The sequence below is a fragment of the Anolis sagrei genome, chromosome 9 (assembly GCF_037176765.1).
Source record: "Anolis sagrei isolate rAnoSag1 chromosome 9, rAnoSag1.mat, whole genome shotgun sequence".
Lineage (NCBI taxonomy): Eukaryota > Metazoa > Chordata > Lepidosauria > Squamata > Dactyloidae > Anolis > Anolis sagrei.
Genome location: NC_090029.1, coordinates 29,430,671 through 29,451,611, shown reverse-complemented (window position 1 = coordinate 29,451,611; position 20,941 = coordinate 29,430,671). Strand labels below are relative to the sequence as shown.

Below are 20,941 nucleotides of genomic sequence, written 5' to 3'. Positions count from 1 at the left end.
ATGTAAGATAATTTTACACATAAACGTCTGTCAACATGCCCCGGAGGTTCTTGTTATAGATATAATATTCATCATAATGTAGCAGAAATAACCAAAAAGGCTTGCATTACCCTGTCATAAAGATTAACATGTACAACATATTTTCCCAAATTATAAATATCAGTATTTTATAAGTAAATAAGCTAATAAACTACAGGGCAGGAGGAGAGAGCATTTTGTGAGCTGTCAGATCTCTCTCTCTCTCCCTTCCAGTTTTATTTTGAGCCAATATTTACATTCCATTCAATGGCGTTCAATGACAAAGCTCATCAATGACTGAAAAAGTATTTGAGACAGCTGCAACTAAATATAATTTTATCAGAACACAGGACATGGCATTTCATACCATTATACATTATATTTAATTTGAATATATATATATCCAGAGAGAGAGAGAGAGAGAGAGAGAGACCAGTTCTCAATGTCATATCAGAGAACAGTGTTACTACATATTCTGTGGGAAGCTGGACTATTTCAGATAAGCATTTATCTCCCCACTTATCAATGGGCCTGGTGGTGCAGTGGGTTAAATCCTTGTGCCGGAAGGACTGAAGACAGACAGGTTGCAGGTTCGAATCTGGGGAGAGGCGGATAAGCTCCCTGTATCAGCTCCAGCTCCTCATGCGAGGACATGAGAGTAGCCTCCCACAAGGATGGAAAAACATCAAACATCCGGGCGTCCCCTGGACAACGTCCTTGCATATGGCCAATTCTCTCACACCAGAAGCGACTTGCAGTTTCTCAGGTCGCTCCTGACACGACAAAAAAAATGGGCCTGAAGTCATTACTGGAGCCCCCGGTGGTGCAATGGGTTAAACCCTTGTGATGTCAGGACTATTGACAGATAGGTCAGCGGTTTGAATCTGGGGAGAGCCGGTTGAGCTCCCTCTGTCAGCTTCAGCTCCCCATGCGGGGACATGAGAGAAGCCTCCCACAAGGATGATAAAAACATCAAATCATCCAGGCGTCCCCTGGGCAACGTCCTTGCAGACGGCCAATTCTCTCACACCAGAAGCGACTTGCAGTTTCTCATTTTAATGCTCCTGACACGACCAAAAAAAAAGGGGGGGGGGGGCTAAAGTCATTACTGGAGCCCTCAGTGGTGCAATGGGTTAAACCCTTGTGCTGGCAGGACTACTGACCGATAGGTCAGCGGTTCGAATCTGGGGAGAGCCGGGCATCCCCTGGGCAACATCCTTGCAGACGGCCAATCCTCTCACACCAGAAGTGACTTGCAGTTTCTCCTGACATGAAAAAAGTCATTACTGCACTGGGGGGGGGGGGAAATGGGGGACAAAAACACACACATAATTACATCAGGAAAACATAAAAGGAGGCAAGGCCAATGCTGGTATTTCATCCGAGCAACTAAACAACCCAACCTAATCTAGGTTGTATCCACACTGCAGAATCACCCCAGTTTGACACCACATTGTTTGCCATGGGAATCTGGGGGTTGTAGTTTTGTGAGATATTTGCCCTTCCCTGTCAGAGAAGGTGCTACAACAAACGACAAATCCCGATATTACACAGGATGGAGCTAGGGCAGTCAAAGTACAATAATTCTACAGTGTGGATGGAAAACCAGACAGCAGTGACTTGCCACCAGCTCTGTCCTGGTATTTCAACACGCCTCTAGCAACACACTTGAGAAGCTAGACTGCCTACAGCCCCCATCTATAAATAATCACTGCACAAGGAAGGCCCAGCACACTGTTTCAGTCTTCATGAATAATTGCATTTTTCCCTACCTAAAGATAGGTTATCTTCACTACAAGGAAGGCACGGGCGAGAGGTATAGGCCAAGCCAACAGCCACTTGATCTCCTATGTTATGAGAAGCTTTGCTGCCTGATTTCTACAAGATCTATCTCAAAACATACCAACGAAAGAGGCCAGGCCATGTATGTACATATGTTTAGTCAATGGTCAACTTTATTGCCCACCCAACACCCTCAATTATTCACTCAAAACCCCGCTGGGACACTATAGGAAATTCCTATGCATTTATTAGTAATCTTTAACCCTCAGCCAGTTCCCCAGCAACTCAGCGAGATAAAGAGAGATAAAGGAAACCACAGACATTAATCTATCCCAAAAGACAAACAGAGATAAGCAGCATATACACAGTACCAAATACATTACATTGTGAGCCTCTTTGGGATCAACTACACAACCCAGCACAGGAATTATATATACACAAATCGTATGTACTTCTGTAGTTTTGTACTTAATATATACATCTATAGAGAACCATAAAAGCAAGACCTATATGCCTACAGAACACTGTCGACGCTTCTTGTCTCCCAGAATTGATTTCTATTCAGAATTGCAAAAATAATCAAATTAAGCTTGTGCTTATGTGTACACCTGCATTAATGTATGTACAACATGTATGATATATACAACCCTATATGATCTTTAAAATTTTTCAACTTTTAAGCAAATTATACAGCAAGTAGAGACCAAGAAAAAATGAAACTGCTTAAATAGAGGGAGAAAAACTAGAAAAACAAACATCCCCACCCCCAAAAAAACCCCCAACAAGACAAGAGTCTATGCATCTGTCATATCTATCTATCTCAAGCCAAGGGGGTGCTGTAGTGTTATTTGACTTTTTAAAAATGTTTTAAATGCTTTATGGGATTTTAACTGACTGGTTTGCTTAAATCTATTTTAATATGTGTATGTTGTGAATTTTAAACCACACTGTTTCTTCAGGTTGGGAGTGGCTTTGTATCTCTATCGAGATAAAAGTGCTGATATGTATATATATATATAATAGCAATGGCACAAGTACCATCAGCACCAGTATGTCTAAATGTATGTGTGTATATACATACATTATATGTATGTGTGTATATACATATAAATATACATACACATACAGAGAGAGAGAGAGAGAGACAAATAAATAATAATAATGGAATCAGTACCAGTATATCTAATATGTTCAAATGTACACACACAAATAAATAAATACTTAATAATAATGGCATCAGTACCACTATATCTGATATGTGAATATATATATATATATATATATATACATACATACACACACACACAAATACAAATAATAATAATAATGGCATCAGCACCAGTATATCTGATATGTGAATATATGTATATATATACACACATACACACACGAACAGAAATAAATAATAGCATCAGTACTAGTATATCTGATATAAGAATATATATATACACACACACACATACACACAAAAACAGAAATAATAGCATCAATACTAGTATATCTGATATGTGAATATATATATATATATATACACACACACAATAATAATAATAATAATAATAATAATAATAATAATGGAATCAGTACTAGTATATCTGATATAAGAATATATATAGATAGTTATGGATGGATAGATAATACACACACAAACAGAAATAAATAATAATGGCATCCGTACCAGTACATCTGATATGTGAATATATGTATATATATGTATATATATATATACACACACACAAACAGAAATCAATAATAATGGAATCAGTACCATATATATGCAGACACACACAAATAAATAATTATAATGACATCAGTACCAGTGTATCTGATATGTGAATACACACACACACACAGAAATCTATATATATAATAAAGAAGAGTGTTTGTATCGGAATTGTGGAGGGCGGTGTATGTGCCAGCGTTCTGATTGGCTGCCGCTGTGGTGCTATTTGCATATGGTCTCTGATTGGCCAGCTTCAATAGGAGCCCCTGGTGGAGAAGAGGGTTCATGGCAGAAACGGGGCATGACAGAAGGAAATTTGCATATGGTCTCTGATTGGCCAGCCTCAAATCCAACATTCCGAGATGAGAAAGAGAGGAAAGGAAAGGCCGGGGGCTGGGTCAGAACACTCCCAATACAGACCGAAATAGGCACACAGAGCCCCCATCACCCACTCTACATCCTACTGCAGTTTGGAGGAGTATGAACGATGGATGATGGGGCTTGCAGTACCACCACTCACATTCTGAGACCGCTGTTAACCTTATCCAATGACTGATCAGGACCAAACTTCGCACAGAGACCTCTCATGGCCCACTTTACGTCCTGGTGTGGTTTGGCCGGGAATGGACCGTGGATTATGGGACTTGCAGTACCATTGCTCAGTTCTTCAGACCACTGCAACCCTCATCCAATTACCAAAAAATACCAAACTTGGCACACTGAGTCTCCATGACGCACTCTACATCCAAGTGCAGTTTGAAGGAAGATGCACCATGGACGATGGGACTTCCAATACCTGCACTCCCTTCATAAGACCATTACAACCGCCAACGATGATGGATCAGGACCACAATTTACACAGAGAGCCCGCATAATCCACTCTACATCCTGGTGCGGTTTGGAAGAATTTGAAAATGGATGATGGGACTTGCAGTCACTTCACTCACTTCCTGAGACCACTGAGATCCTTGCCAATGACTGATCAAGACCAAACTTGGCACACAGAGTCCCCATGACCCACTCTACATCCTGGTGCACTTTTGAGGAGGACAGACCATGGATGATGGGACTTGAAGTACCACCACTCCCTTCCCAAGACAGCTGCAACCCTCATCTAATGTCTGATCAAGATCAAACTTGGCACACAGAGCCCCCATGACCCACTCTGCATCCTGCTGCAGTTTGAAGGAGGATCGACTTTGGATGATGGGACTTACAGTACCATCACTCACATTCTGAGACCGCTGTTAACCTCATCCAATGTCTGATCAGGACCAAACTTGCCACATAGACCTCTCATGACCCACTTTACCTCCTGGTGTGTGTTTGGCTGGGGATAGACCATGGATTATGAGACTTGCAGTACTTTTGCGCAATTCCTGAGACCACTGCAACGCTCATCCAATTACCGATAAAGACCAAACTTGGCACACTGAGTCTCCATGACGCACTCTACATCCAGGTGCAGTTTGAAGGAGGGTGCACCATGGACGATGGGACTTGCAATACCTGCACTCCCTTCCTAAGACCATTACAACTGACAACAATGATGGATCAGGACCACAATTTACACAGAGACCCAGCATGACCCACTCTACATCCTGGTGCGGTTTGGAAGAATTTGACAATGGATGATGGGACTTGCAGTACCTTCACTCACTTACTGACACCACTGCCACCCTCATCTAATGACTGATAAAGACCAAACTTGGCACACAGAGCCCCCATGACCCACTCTATATCCTGCTGCTGTTTGTAGGAGGATGGCCCATGGATGATGGGACTTCAGGTACCTTCACTCACTTCCTGAAAATAATGCAGCCATTATCCAAAGACCAATAAAGTCCAAACTTGGCATACAGAACCGCCATTACCCACTTTCTCTAATAACCCGGGCAACGCCGGGTCCCCAAGCTAGTAAATAATAATAATGGCATCAGCACCTCTCTCTCTCTCTCTATATATATATATAGGCAGACACCAGACACACACAAATAAATAATAATAATAATGGAATCAGTACCAGTGTATCTGATATGTGAATACACACACACACACACACACAAACAGAAATAAGTAATAACAATGGCACCAGTACCCCCCCCCCACACACACACACACACAAACAAATAAATAATAATTATAATGGCATCAGTACCAGTGTATCTGATATGAATATATATACACACACACAAATAAATAATAATAATAATAATAATAATAATAATAATAATGGCATCAGTACCAGTGTATCTGATATGTTATACACACACACACACACAGAAATAAGTAATAGCAATGGTACCAGTACCATATATATATATATATACACACACACACACAAATAAATAATAATAATAATGGCATCAGTACCAGTGTATCTGGTATGTGAATATATATACACACACAAATAAATAGTAATAATGGCATCTGTACTGGTATATCTGATATGTGAATATATATATATATATATATATATACACACACATATTATACACACACACACAGAAATAAGTAATAACAATGGCACCAGTACCACACACACATATACACACACACACACACACACACACAAATAATAATAATAATGGCATCAGTACCAGTATATCTGATATGTGAATATATACACACACACACACAAACAGAAATAAGTAATAACAATGGCACCAGTACCATATATATATATATATATATATACACACACACAAATGAATAATAATAATGGCATCAGTACCAGTATATCTGATATGTCCACATTATATAATGCACACAAGGATGAGTTTGCAAGCATGACACATATTGCTGTTTAAACTGTGAGCTTCCTGGGGCAAAGTGGGTGCAAATGTATCACAACAATAATAATGATAACAACAACAATAACAACAACAAAACAACAATTCAGACATATTAATTGCCCCAGTCAGCCTTTTTTTTAAAGGGGGGGGGGGGGGAGAGAGAATTCCCAGAGAGGGATTTGGAAAACCTAATGTCATTGGCATCATTCTCACAATGACATCCCACACTCCCCCCCCCCCCTCTATTCTGTATTGGTTTGGCCCAGATCGGCCTTTCTGAAGGGAGAGGCCGAGCTGGGCCAAACCAACTCAGAGTAAAAAAGGGGGGGGATGATGATGAGGGTTTGCCTTGGTCCAAACCATCCTCCTCACCGTGAAGGGGGTGTCCTCGACGCTGCCCACCGAGTAGCAGTTGTCTCCCGGGTTGACGGCCCCGGTGAGCACCTGGTGCAGATGCATGGCGGCCTCCTTCCTCCTCCTCCGCCGCCGCCTCCCTCCCTCTCTCTCGCCTGACGGAAGAGGGGAACCTCTTCGGCTGGGCTCGCTCTCGCCCTCTCTCTCTTACGTGCGCGCTCCCGACACCGGCGCCGCCTCAGCGGCAATTGGGAGCGAAAGGGCGAAGTGCGCATGCGCGCGCCAGGGAAATAGAGCCCGGCTATGTAGTAGAGTCCATGCTAGGTGGAGAGAAAGAGAGGAGTCTGGCCGCAGCAGGTGCGCATGCGCAGAAGAGCTCCTCCAGCCAGGGGAGTTCAGGGGACACATTGCTATTATCATTTTATGGACATATTATATTATGGAAATATTATAGGGCATCCTGGAGGTTGTAGCCTATGAGATATACTGCAGCTTCATGGCTACTCATAGAATCATAGAATCCTAGAGTTGGAGGAGACCTCATGGGCCATCCAGTCCAACCCCATTCGGCTAAGAAGCAGGAATATTGAATTCAAATCACCCCTGACAGATGGCCATCCAGCCTCTGCTTAAAAGCTTCCAAAGAAGGAGCCTCCACCACACTCCGGGGCAGAGAGTTCCACTGCTGAACGGCTCTCACAGTCAGGAAGTTCTTCCTCATGTTCAGATGGAATCTCCTCTCTTGTAGTTTGAAGCCATTGTTCCACGTCCTAGTCTCCAAGGAAGCAGAAAACAAGCTTGCTCCCTCTTCCCTGTGGCTTCCTCTCACATATTTATACATGGCTATCATATCTCCTCTCAGCCTTCTCTTCTTCAGGCTAAACATGCCCAGTTCCCTAAGCCACTCCTCATAGGGCTTGTTCTCCAGACTCTTGATCATTTTAGTCGCCCTCCTCTGGACACATTCCAGCTTGTCAATATCTCTCTTGAATTGTGGTGCCCAGAATTGGACACAATATTCCAGGTGTGGTCTAACCAAAGCAGAATAGAGGGGTAGCATTACTTCGCTAGATCTAGACACTATGCTCCTATTGATGCAGGCCAAAATCCCATTGGCTTTTTTTGCCGCCACATCACATTGTTGGCTCATATTTAACTTGTTGTCCACGAGGACTCCAAGATCTTTTTCACACGTACTGCTCTCGAGCCAGGTGTCCCCCATTCTGTATCTTTGCATTTCATTTTTTCTGCCAAAGTGGAGTATCTTGCATTTGTCACTGTTGAACTTCATTTTGTTAGTTTTGGCCCATCTCTCTAATCTGTCAAGATCGTTTTGAATTCTGAGCCTGTCCTCTGGACTATTGGCTATCCCTCCCAATTTGGTGTCGTCTGCAAACTTGATGATCATGCCTTGATGATCATTCAATGCTATTATTCACAATGCTGGACCACTCTTCACAACTACCATGCCAGGCTACACAGAGAAGCCATTGAAATCAACAATAATCATAATAATATAATCTATATAAATAAAAATGTAATGTTCGTTTGTGGGATTAACAGAACTCAAAACCCCCCTGGGGCAATTGGCACCAAATTTGGACACAAGACACCTAACAACCCAATGTATGTTCTCCACTCCTCCTCTCCCTCACTCCCTTCCCTTCTTTTCTCCCCCCTTTTCTTCCTTCCTTCCCTTCCTTTGCTTCCCCCCCCTTCCTTCCCTTCCTGTCCCTCCCTCCTTCCTTTCCTTCTTTCCCTCCTTCCCTTCCATCCTGTCCCTCCTTCCTTCTTCCTTTCCTTTCCTTCTTTTCCTTCCACCTTCCCACCTTTCCTTTCCTCCTCCTTTCCCTTTCTTCATTTCCTTCCCCTTCATTTCCTTCCCTCCCTCCTTTCTTCACCCACTCCTTCCTTTCCCTTCTTCCTTCCTTCCTCCCTCCCTTTCCTCCTCCTTTCCCTTTCTTCATTTCCTTCCCCTTCATTTCCTTCCCTCCCTCCTTTCTTCACCCACTCCTTCCTTTCCCTTCTTCCTTCCTTCCTTCCTTCCTCCCTTCCTTTCCTCCTCCTTTCCCTTTCTTCATTTCCTTCCCCTTCATTTCCTTCCCTCCCTCCTTTCTTCACCCACTCCTTCCTTTCCCTTCTTCCTTCCTTCCTTCCTTCCTTCATCCCTCCCTTTCCTCCTCCTTTCCCTTTCTTCATTTCCTTCCCCTTCATTTCCTTCCCTCCCTCCTTTCTTCACCCACTCCTTCCTTTCCCTTCTTTCTTCCTTCCTTCCTTCCTCCCTTCCTTTCCTCCTCCTTTCCCTTTCTTCATTTCCTTCCCCTTCATTTCCTTCCCTCCCTCCTTTCTTCACCCACTCCTTCCTTTCCCTTCTTCCTTCCTTCCTCCCTCCCTCCCTTTCCTCCTCCTTTCCCTTTCTTCATTTCCTTCCCCTTCATTTCCTTCCCTCCCTCCTTTCTTCACCCACTCCTTCCTTTCCCTTCTTCCTTCCTTCCTTCCTTCCTTCCTTCCTGTCCCTCCTTCTTTCCTTTCCTTCCTTCCCTTCTTTCCCTCTTCCCTTCCCCCCTTTTCCTTCCTTCCTTCCTTCCTTCCTTCCTTCTTCCTTTCCTTCTTTCTATGTAAGATAAAAATACAATATTTTATATATTGTTATATACATTACTATATAATATTTTACTATTATATATTACTATATAATACAAATTAAATAGACTTACAGAATAGAATTGGAAGGGACTGTCAAGAAGTAATGAGAGAAGGAGGGAAAGAGGGAAGGAATGAAGGAGGGAAAGGGGAAGGAGGGAGGAAAAGAAGGAAGGAAAGAAAGAAAGAAAGAAAGAAAGGGAGAGAAACAAGGAAGGAGAGAAGGAAATAAAAAAGGGAAAGGGAAAGAAGGGAGGATGTAACCAAAGAGCAAAGAAATTGAAGAAAGAAACAGGTAGAGATGGAAGAAAGAAGAAGATATATAGGAAGAAAGAAGTAGAGGAAAGGAAGGAGAGAAAGAGGGAGGGAAGGTTGGCCACAGCAATGTGTGGAGGGTACAGCTAGTCTATATAAATAAAAATGTAATGTTCGTTTGTGGGATTAACGGAACTCAAAACCCACTGGGTGAATTGACACCAAATTTGGACACAAGACAGCTACTAACGCAAGGAGTGACCATCACAATTTTTTTTATTTTGTCACTTGGGCGTTGTAGTTGCTGGGATTTATAGTTCCCCTACAATCAAAGAGCATTCTGAACCCCACACAATGATAGAATTGAACCAGACTTGGCACACAGGACTCCCATGACCAACAGAAAACACTAGAAGGGTTTTGTGGGCATTGACCTTGAGTTTGGGAGTTGTAGTTCATCTACACCCAGAGAGCACTATAGACTCAAACAATGATGGATCTGGACCAAACTTGGCATGAATAATCAATATGCCCAAATGTGAACACAGATGGAGGTTGGGGGAAGTAAACCTTGACATGTGGGAGTTGTCGTTACTGGGATTTATAGTACACCTAAAATCTGAACTCCACCAATGACAAAATTGGGTCAAATTTCCCACACAGAACCCCCCTGACCAACAGAAAATACCTAAGGCCATCCAATCCAACTCCCTTCACCAGGGCAAGAAAACGTAATCAAAGCCCTCCTGACAAAGAGCCATCCAGCCATAGATATAGATAGATATATATGATTCACACACACATATTTTTAGGTGTGAGTTGTTACTGCCTGGGAGAACCTTTTGTTGAGAAGTGATTAGGTGTTCCTGATTGTTTCTTGTCTGGAGTTTTCCTGTGTTTGAGTTTAAAATTATAACAGTAAATAAAGTAAATAAATACTGGTAGCCAGATCTTGTTGATTTTGGGTAGGTTGGACCAGTTTTGGGAGAAGCGCTGAAGTCTAAGATTGTGATCCTTTGGTGTTAGGGTTGGAGCAAATGGAGCAAAGAGTTATAAATAATTCGCAAACATCTCACCTAAAAGAGATCATATTTTCCCATTTAGCAAAAGTTGCATTCCCCATCTCTCTCTTCCTTTTTGGCACATAAGCTTTCCATTAGTGAGAGTGCCATGGATTTAGTCAAATTTCCTTATACCTGTGGGTACCTTGGTGTCGAGCCCAGTCTTCTATTACTAAATGGTGCATACAGTCATAGGATTCTCATTCATGTGACAAGCAGAAGAGGTTCATCACTTGTGGAACTGGCAAACTCTCTATAAAAGCTCCTTGGGAACACCTTGTTGTCATGCAGAAGTCAAACAGAGTTTGGTGAAGCTACATTTTGTACTACAGCTCCCAGATTCCCCCAGATTCCCTGACTTGGGGCTGTAGTACAAATTTCCAAAAAAGTGTTAATTAGCCATGCTAAATGCTTTGCCTCCTGAATAGTAGCCAGGAGTTGGAACCGTTTAGATGAGGAAGTCATGGGGGATACATCTACATTGTACAATTAATGCAGTTTGGCACCAGTTTAACTGCCATGGCTCAATGCCGTGGAGTCCTGGAATGAGTAGTTAGGCGAGGCCCGGTCCTCTTTGGCAGACAAGGCAAAAAGACCAAGTAAGACTACAACTACCCAGGTGGCACAGTGGGTTAAACCACTGAGCTGCTGAACTTGCTGATGGAAATGTCTGTGGTTTGAAACTGGGGAGCGGAGTGAGCTCCTGCTGTTAGCCAAGCTTCTGCCAACCTAGCAGTTTGAAAACATGCAAATGTGAGTAGATCAATGGGTACAGTTTCAGCGGGAAGGTAACAGTGCTTCATGCATTCATGCCAGCCACATGACCTTGGAGGTGTCTATGGACAATGGCAGCTCTTCGTCTTAGAAATGGACATTAAACAAACAAACTGGCTACAGGTGGAGGAATACGAATAAAAGAGAAAAAAGAAAAATGATTTATTTATTGTATTGTCGAAGGCTTTCATGGCTGGAATCAGTGGGTTGTTGTAGGTTTTTTCTGGCTATATGGCCATGTTCTAGAGGCATTTCTCCTGATGTTTCGCCTGCATCTATGGCAAGCATCCTCACAGGTAGTGAGGTCTGTTGGAACTAGGAAAAAGGGTTTATATATCTATGGAATGACCAGGGTGGGACAAAGGACTCTTGTCTGCTGGAGCTAGGTGTGAATGTTATTTATTTATTTATTTATTTATTTTATTTTATTTACAGCATTTATATGCCACCCTTCTCACCCCGAAGGGGACTCAGAGTGGCTTACAATATATATATTCATACAATATATTATATTATTAGCTTAGTAAAATATCAGTATTATATATTACTATATTGCACTATACCATTATATTGTAATATCATTAGTAATATTACATGTAATGAAAATATATAACTATAATATTGTATTATTATTACTAGTATTACATTGTATTACATTATAATATTATAAATATTATATGTATATTAAGAATAATATATCAAGAATGGACAAAATGGACATAATGGTGGCTACAGTCTTTTTCTTGTGAACATTTTCTAATTCCCCCCACCCTACTTTTATTATCATTAGCTACTATTTGGAAGATCACGGTTGGGATAAATTCTAAATCGCAAAGGATGAGATGGAAGTCACAATTTTATTTTTTTATTTTTACTTCTCACTTTTTTCATTTTCACTTTTACAATTATTTTTATATATTTGTTTTCTTTTTTGCTATTATTCGGTTCTCCCAGTTTGTACCCACTTCCCTCTCTATCTTTTTTCCTACTTTCCTTTAATTAAATTGTTCCCACACTTTACTTGGAATATTAAACATTTTCCTTTATTCTTATTCCTTTATATGAAATAAAAATCTATTTAAAATAAAAGAAATGGAGATGAGCACCAACCCCCAGAGTCAGAGACGACTAGACTTAATATCATGGGAAAACTTTTACTTTTACCTCCATCTACTATCAAAACTATCAAAACTCTGAGGATGACCTGGGAAGGAATCCCACTGGAGCATTGCAGCGCACCCAAATACCTGGGAGTCACTCTGGACCGTGCTCTGACCTACAAGAAGCACTGCCTGAACATCAAGCGAAAAAAAAGTGGGTGCTAGAAACAATATCATATGAAAGCTGACTGGCACAACCTGGGGATCACAACCAGACACAGTGAAGACATCTGCCCGTGTGCTATGCTACTCTGCTGCTGAGTATGCATGCCCAGTGTGGAACACATCTCACCACACTAAACAGTGGATGTGGCTCTGAATGAGACATGCTGCATTATCACGGAGTGTCTGCACCCTACATCACTGGAGAAATTACACTGTTTAGCCAGGAAGTAACAGCTAATAGTGAAAGGACCAAGGCAGTGACATCTCCAGCTCATCCCTTGTTTGGGTATCAGCCAGCACATCAACGACTTAAATCAAGAAATAGTTTTCTAAGATCTACAGAGACACTCTCTGGAACACCTCAGCAAGCGAGAGTCCAAAAGTGGCAGGCTAAAACCCAGCACCTCAATCCGTGGGTGATACCAGATGAGAGACTCCCTCCTGGGCACACAGAAGACTGGGTGACTTGGAAGGTGCTGAACAGACTGTGCTCTGGCACCACAAGATGCAGAGTCAATCTTAAGAAATGGGGCCACAAAGTGGAATCCATGACATGCGAGTGTGGAGAAGAGCAAACCACTGGCCACCTGCTGTAATGCAACCTGAGCCCTGCAACATGCACGATGGAGGACCTTCTTGCGGCAACACCAGAGGCACTCCAAGTGGCCAGATACTGGTCAAAGGACATTTAATTAACTATCAAGTTTGCAAACTTTGTGTTTTTTTATCTGTTTGTTTTGTTCTGTTAGAAATGTAATACAACGGTCCGGTTGCCCCTGACACGATAAATAAATAAAATCAAAACTACAGAGTTGAGCCATAGCAGTTAAAGTGGTATCAAATGGCATTAATTCCAGTGTAAAAGCACCCAGAGCCATTGAGCACAGAACCATACCAAGTTAGAGTTATGACAATGCACTCCAGCCCAAGAATCAAAAGCCTCTGCTGAACTTGAGTCAGTTTGTTGTATTAGAGCTGTCCATGGTCCTGAAGTCTTTCTGCCGCCTATTTGATCCTCCATTGAGCTCCACTGTGCTCATGGTTTGTATTACAGCTGTGAACGCCTGCGCATGAAGAGACAGAGGAGGATATTTCTGGAAATGTTCTATCTCTGCCAAGGACAGGAAATTAACTCCCTGAATTTATTGGTTACTATGAAGCCGTGCATTTTGAATACTTGCAGTCTTTACTCTAGGCAAAGAAGGTAGAAGAAGTGCCCCGATAATCTCTGGACCTGTGGCCATGGAAGTTTCCTCTTCTCATGTCTTTTGGTGTTCTGGGTGGCTTTCTGGATGGACCCCAGGCAGCTCCCAGTGCTTGGGCAACCCTGGAATTAAACATCCATTAGCTGTTTTGAGACTTTGTCTTCCATTCAAGATAATATTGATAGAAGATTCTTTGAGATCTTCCCCATCTATATTGAAAGGGTAAGCTCTAAGTGTGTGAACATATTTGTATATGCATCATACCCATATCTAGCCTTTACACAACCAAACTGCAGAGAGTTCAAATAGTGGGATATTTAGATTAATTAGGATGGAATACAGTAGGTTTTGTTCTTACTAAATATGAAATCCTGACCTTTTAGATGCTCTCTAATGCAGGCATGGACAAATTGCAGCCCTCCAGGTGTTTTGCACTTCAACATTCACAATTTCTAACAGTGGTAGGACAGCATTTCTCAACCTGGGGATTGGGACCCCAGGGGAGGGACATGAGGGGGTGTCAGAGGGGTTGCCAAAGACCACCAGAAAACACAGTATTTTCTGTTGGTCATGGGGGTTCTGTGTGGAATGTTTGGCCCAATTCTATCGTTGGTGGGGTTCAGAATAATCTTTGATTGTAGGTGATCTATAAATCCCAGGAACTACAAGACCCAAATATCAAGGTCTATTTTCCCCCAAACTCTATCTGTGTTCACATTTGAGCATATGGAATATTCATGCCCAGTTTGGTCCAGATCCATCATTGTTTGAGTCCATGGTGCTCTCTGAATGTAGGTGAACTACAACACCAAAACTCAAGGTCAATGTCCAACAAGCCCTTCCAGTATTTTCTGTTGGCGATGGGAGTTCTGTGTGCCAAATTTGGTTCAATTCCATTGTTGGTGGAGTTCAGAATGCTCTTTGGTTGTAGGTAAACTATAAATCCCAGCAACTACAAGTCCCAAATATCAAGGTCTATTTCCCCCAAAATCCACCAGTGTTCACATTTAGGCATATTAAGTATCCATGCCAAGTTTGGTCCAGATCCATTACTGTTTGAGTCCACAGTGCGCTCTGGATGTAGGTGAACTACAACTCCCAAACTCAAGGTCAACTCAAGGTCAACCCTTCCAGTATTTTCTGTTGGTCATGGGAGTTCTGTGTGCTAAGCTTGGCTCAATTCCATCATTGGTGGAATTCAGGATGTGCTTTGATTGTAGATTAACTATAAATCCCAGTAACTACAACACCCAAATGACACAATCAACCCCTCCTCCCCAACCCCATCAGCATTCAAATTTGGGTATATCGGGTATTTGAGCCAAATTTGGTCCAGTGAATGACAATATATCCTGTCTATCAGATATTTACATTACAATTCATAACTGTAGCAAAATTACAGTTCTGAAGTAGCAACAAAAATAATGTTATGGTTGGGGGTCACCACAACATGAGGAACTGTATTGAGGGGTCGTGGCATTGGATTGAGAAACACTGTGATAGGCTGTTAGGAATTGTGGAAGTTAAAGTCCAAAACATTTGGAGGGCCAAAGTTTGCACATGCCTGCTAATGGGTGGACAACTGTAGAAAAGGCAAGGCCATCCTCCCCTATGCTTTTATTGGTCTGCACCAGCACACGTCCCATGACAATGATTTTCATCTATTTTCTTACCTGGAATGCTTTGCCTCTTTGAGGAATGAGGAGGGGCTTAGGTGTCACAGTTGATCCTCTGCAGTTAGAAAATTCAGACAAAGAGAATGAGAATTTGCTAATAATTTACAGCTCACGATGCTGGTGCTTCCTCTGAGTTGGAGCAGCTGGAGGTCAAGGCAGAGAGGGGTCCGATCCCTATTTGAGATCCCATTGCCATCAGCAAGAGAGATTGTCTACTTGGGCCTTGGGACAGTTGTCTATAAATCTCCCAGCTTCTCCTTGACAGCTTTGTTGCTTTCAGCCTTCCTTCTTGATGACTATCAGTGTTTTCTTGACCTTGGACTGGCTGAAATTCACAACTCTGTTTTATTTCTTGCTGGCTTTGTTTACCTGGACTATTGCATTGCTGAACAACCTTTGGACTGACTGGCATCAGCTCTATCTGTTCTCTGTTAGTCCTGCTGGATACTCTTTGACTGATTTGGGCTACAGCTAGAAATGCCAAGACAATGAAAGAAACACATTAAAATAACATGAATATGTACTGCAAACTACAGCAACATTTGCCTTGTTTGGGGGAGCATTTATTTATTTATTTCATATCAAAAGCATTGCATAAATTAGTATAAAACTGATAAAAATAGAAGGAGCGCAGGTGGCTAAAAAACGGGCAACAGCAACAGCATTGTCTGTAGCCTCCAAAAATTCTTCCTCCGAACATGAGGCAGGGCATAGTGGACAAGCATACATACATGCGAAGTGGTCTGTTCTGCTCCACAGTCACACAAGGTGTGGGATTCTTTTAGGTGGTGCCATTTTGCCAGGTTGTCTTTTGATCTGCCCACTCCACTTCTGGGTCTGTTCAGGGACTTCCAAGTCGCCCATTCTTGGTTTGCCTCTGGAGAAGACCCTTGTGGGGGGCCATCCAATTGGGATTTCTGGTCTAGTTGCCCAGAGGGGTACCCTTGCTGTTGTTGAACGGACGCCAAAAGAAGTGGTAGTTCTCGTAAAGCTTTTCCTTGAGTTGAGTCTACTGGGAGGAGGTTGGTAGCCATGTAGTGAATGGCTTTTGCAGTGTTTCTCTCAACCTTATTTCTCTCACATTTAGCAGCAACTTCCTGTCGCACATCGGGGGGGGGGGGCGGGGGGGGGGCAATGCCAGCTATCTTGTAGAGTTTATCAACAAGTGTAGGTTTAAGACATCCTGTGATTATTCTGCATGTTTCATTCAATGCTATGTTCACCTGCTTTGCATAGGCAGACCTATGCCAAACATGGCAGGGATACACGGCAGTTGAGTAAGACAAGGCTAGGGCTGATGTTCTTATTAATTTTGGGTCTGCACTCCATGTGCTGCCAGTAAGTTTCCATAGGATGTTAGTGCATGCAGCTACTTTGTGCTTTGGGGGAGCTCATAGATTGCCTTCATTTTAATGTGCAGCTTACCCTAATAAGGCTTTTGACACACAACTTTACGACACTGAATAAATAAAGCTTATATTAGGGACATTTATATAGACAACGTTACGATATACATGTTCACCTGTAGTTTTTGATAGTCTACTGATGTTTCCTTGTGGTCCAAAAATGATTAATCCCAAACATTTCCCCCTAGAGTCCTGAAAGGAGTTCTTAAATAATTTCTCCGTACACTTCTCAAACTGTTAGAGACTGGAAAGTAAGTGTATTCCGATTGGCAGGTTGGTCTGAGAAGTACAAATTGGAGTGACTTGTTTAATTGAAGACCTTTCTCTTCCGGCAGGCCTAGTAAAGGTAAAGGTTTCCCCCTGACATTAAGTGTGGTGTGGTGATCATCTGACATTAAGTGGGGTGTGGTGCTCACCTGACATTAAGTGTGGTGTGGTGATCATCTGACATTAAGTGGGGTGTGGTGCTCACCTGACATTAAGTGTGGTGTGGTGCTCATCTCCATTTCTAAGCTGAAGAGCTGGAGTTGTCCGTAGACACCTCCAAGGTCATGTGGGCAGTAAGACTGCATGGAGGACCGTTACCTTCCCACCCAATAGAGCAGTATCTATTGATCTACTTGAGAGAGCTGCTGCTGCCTTACCAAACTACAACTCACAGGAGGGGCGCAGAGTGAAACACCCTGATAACTTTGCTCCGTGAGCAGAGGCAGCTCTAGGTAATTTTCAACGGTAAGCAAACAGTATTTTGGTGCCCCCCCCCCCCCAACCAATCACTGATATATATTTTCTGTTCGTCGTGGGAGTTCTGTGAGCCATATTTGGTTCAATTCTATCATTGGTGAAGTTCAGAATGCTCTTTGATTGTAGGTGAACTATACATCCCAGTAACTACAACTCGCATATGTCAAGGTCTATTTTCCCCCAAGAGCGCCCCTGTGCAAAATCAACTATACTGCAAATGCTTACTTTGCGTAATGGGTTGAGCCACCCCTGTCCGTGGGTTACTTACTAAGAACTTCTAAAAATGAAAACTAAGAATCCTAAACAGCCTGAAGGTCGAAGCATGTTAACAAGATAATTTCCTGACTTCTTCGAAAGGGAGTGACAATTTATCTAAGCTAATTTGAAACCCTGAAGAACTCTCTTATCAGAAGACTCAGTGTTTCTCTTGAGTTGTTTTTCTATGGATATCTATTGCAAGGTAAAGGCTCCCCCCCCCCTTTCTTTAGTGGATGGTCCTTTCCTTCTACGAACAAGAAACACAGAGACAAAGACATTTTACTCTTTTATATTTTTACCCATATTTTATTATTATTTTGGTTGCAGTTTTTAATCACTGACAAAGCTTATTGGTTCTCTCTCTTTTAATTTGTAATGGGAAAAAGGAAGAGAGAACGAGACAAACAGAATGGCAAAGCAAGCAAATTGCTAAAGAATGGAGAAGTTTCTCCAAAGGAGGATTTTATATCTGACTTTTTTTTTTTTTTTTTGCAAAAATAAGTATGAGTTACTTCAAGACAACTCGACTGATAGCTGCCTTGGGGTGATAACTGAAGACAAGGGGAAAATAGACGCTGAAAATAGCATTGAGATTAATCCCATGGAGCATAAGGAGTCTATTGATCTACTCACATTTGCATGTTTACGAACTGCTAGGTTGGCAGAAGCTGTAGCTGACAGCGGCAGCTCACGCCGCTCCCCAGATTCGAACCTGTGAACTTTTGGTCAACAAGCTCAGCAGCTCAGTGGTTTAATCCACTGCGCCACCAGGCCCCCCAATTCTGGCAGACCTACCCAGTCCATTATTAACTATGAATTTTAAATTGTTCTGTGTATTTTTAATATGTGTGATAAGCATTTTAATATATGCACTTTACTGAATGTTTTTATGATGATGTGTTTAACTATGTTATGCTCCGCTGTGAGCCAGGAAGTGAGGCAGGTAGGATGTAAAATTATGCATTATTATATATTTATCATCATCATCATTATTATTATTTGATACACAACAAGATTAGTAAACAGCAAACAAGATCATTATGTTTGCTTTTGTATTGGATCACATGCCAGACACTTCCCAAGTGTCTAGGATTGTGTGATCTATCGACGAATAAAGTGCGCGGATTCAAGTAGGATGTCCTTTTGCAGCTGACAGATGGGAATTTTGTCAGCACTGATTGTTTTTAAGTGCAGGCCAAGGACAGTTTTATATTTTTGCTTCTTGGCTGCTGGAAGAAGGTCCTTCACATGGACACCTAAGGAATCATAGAATCATAGAGTTGGAAGAGACCTCATGGGCCATCCAGTCCAACCCCTTTCTGCCAAGAAGCAGGAAAATTGCATTCAAAGCACCCTCGACAGATGGCCACCCAGCCTCTGTTTAAAAGCTTCCAAAGAAGGAGCCTCTACCACACTCCGGGACAGAGAGTTTCACTGTTGAACGGCTCTCACCATCAGGAAGTTCTTCCAAATGTTCAGATGGAATCTCCTTTCTTGTAGTTTGAAGCCATTGTTTCGCGTCTTAGTCTCCAGGGCAGCAGAAAACAAGCTTGCGCCCTCCTCCCTGTGACTTCCCATCACATATTTATACATGGCTATCATGTCTCCTCTCAGCCTTCTCTTCTTCAGGGTAAACATGCCCAGCTCTTTAAGCCGCTACTCATAGGGTTTGTTTTCCACCTCCTTGATCATTTGAGTCGCCCTCCTCTGGACACATTCCAGCTTGTCAATATCTCTCTTGAATTGTGGTGCCCAGAATTGGAGACAGTGTGATTCCAGGTGTGGTCTAACCAAAGTGGAATAGAGTATGGTTAGTATGACTTCCCTAGATCTAGACACTAGACTCCTATTGATGCAGGCCAAAATCCCATTGGCTTTTTTTGCTGCTGCATCACATTGTTGGCTCATGTTTAACTTGTTCCCCACGAGGACTCCAAGATCTTTTTCACACATACTGCTCTTGAGCCAGGCATCATTGACTCATAGAATCCTAGAGTTGGAAGAGACCTCGTGGGCTATCTAGTCCAACCCCATTCTGCCAAGAAGCAGGAAAATTGCATTCAAAGCACTCCCGACAGATGGCCATCCAGCCTCTGTTTAAAAGCCTTCAAAGAAGGAGCCTCCACCACACTCCAGGGAAGTGAGTTCCACTGCTGAACAGCTCTCACAGTCAGGAAGTTCTTCCTAATGTTCAGATGGAATCTCCTTTCTTGTAGTTCGAACCCATCGTCCCCCATTCTGCATCTTTGTATTTCATTTTTTCTGCCTAAGTGGAGTATCTTGCATTTGTCACTGTTGAACTTCATTTTGTTACTTTTGGCCCATCTCTCTAATTTTTCAAAGGACATTGTGTGAGTCAAAGGACATTGTGTGAGTCATTTCAACTGTTCACATGACTGTATATATGTTGCTTTGCATAAAAAAGAGTAAACACCTTATTCTTTATGGATCATCTATGTGGCATATCTTTTCTCTAGCAAGAACGTTTGTGGATTGGTGAAGACATGAACTATGTGTGATTTTCATTCTGCCACGTACTTAACCTGTAATGATAGGTACAAGGATGCTACAAGAAACACTGTAGATAAATGACCATTTTGAACCCAAAGTCTTTCTATCTTCTAACTCAATATACTAACTCCTGATCAACATTTTCTAACGTTACACCATTAAGCTGTATTTCTGGCATTGGAGAGGGATTGGCCGGTGACTGCTGGACGAGCACTTTGATTTTCTTGATGTTCAATGACAGACTGAGCTTCTCGTATGCTTCTGCGAAGGTGTTTAGAGTGGCTTGTAGGTCTTCTTCTGAATATGCACAGCCGACTTTGTAATTAACATATTGGCAGCCACCTCACCACAAAAGTCAACATTGACACTGAAATACAACACTGATTGAGTTCTGCAAGTGCAGCTTTTTTC

At 42.3% G+C, this 20,941-nt stretch overlaps 1 protein-coding gene across 4 annotated transcripts in view; it reads right to left on the bottom strand.

The window, feature by feature from the left end:
- DMXL2 (Dmx like 2) overlaps positions 1-6,894 on the bottom strand; it is a 125,481-nt gene extending 118,587 nt beyond the window's left edge. For all 4 annotated transcript variants that reach the window (XM_060755281.2, XM_060755283.2, XM_060755282.2 and 1 more), the window contains exon 1: positions 6,691-6,894. In XM_060755281.2, coding sequence (XP_060611264.2) covers positions 6,691-6,777 — 87 coding nt within the window. In that variant the 5' untranslated portion in view covers positions 6,778-6,894. The remainder of the gene's footprint in view (positions 1-6,690) is intronic.
- Positions 6,895-20,941: the final 14,047 nt, after the last annotated feature.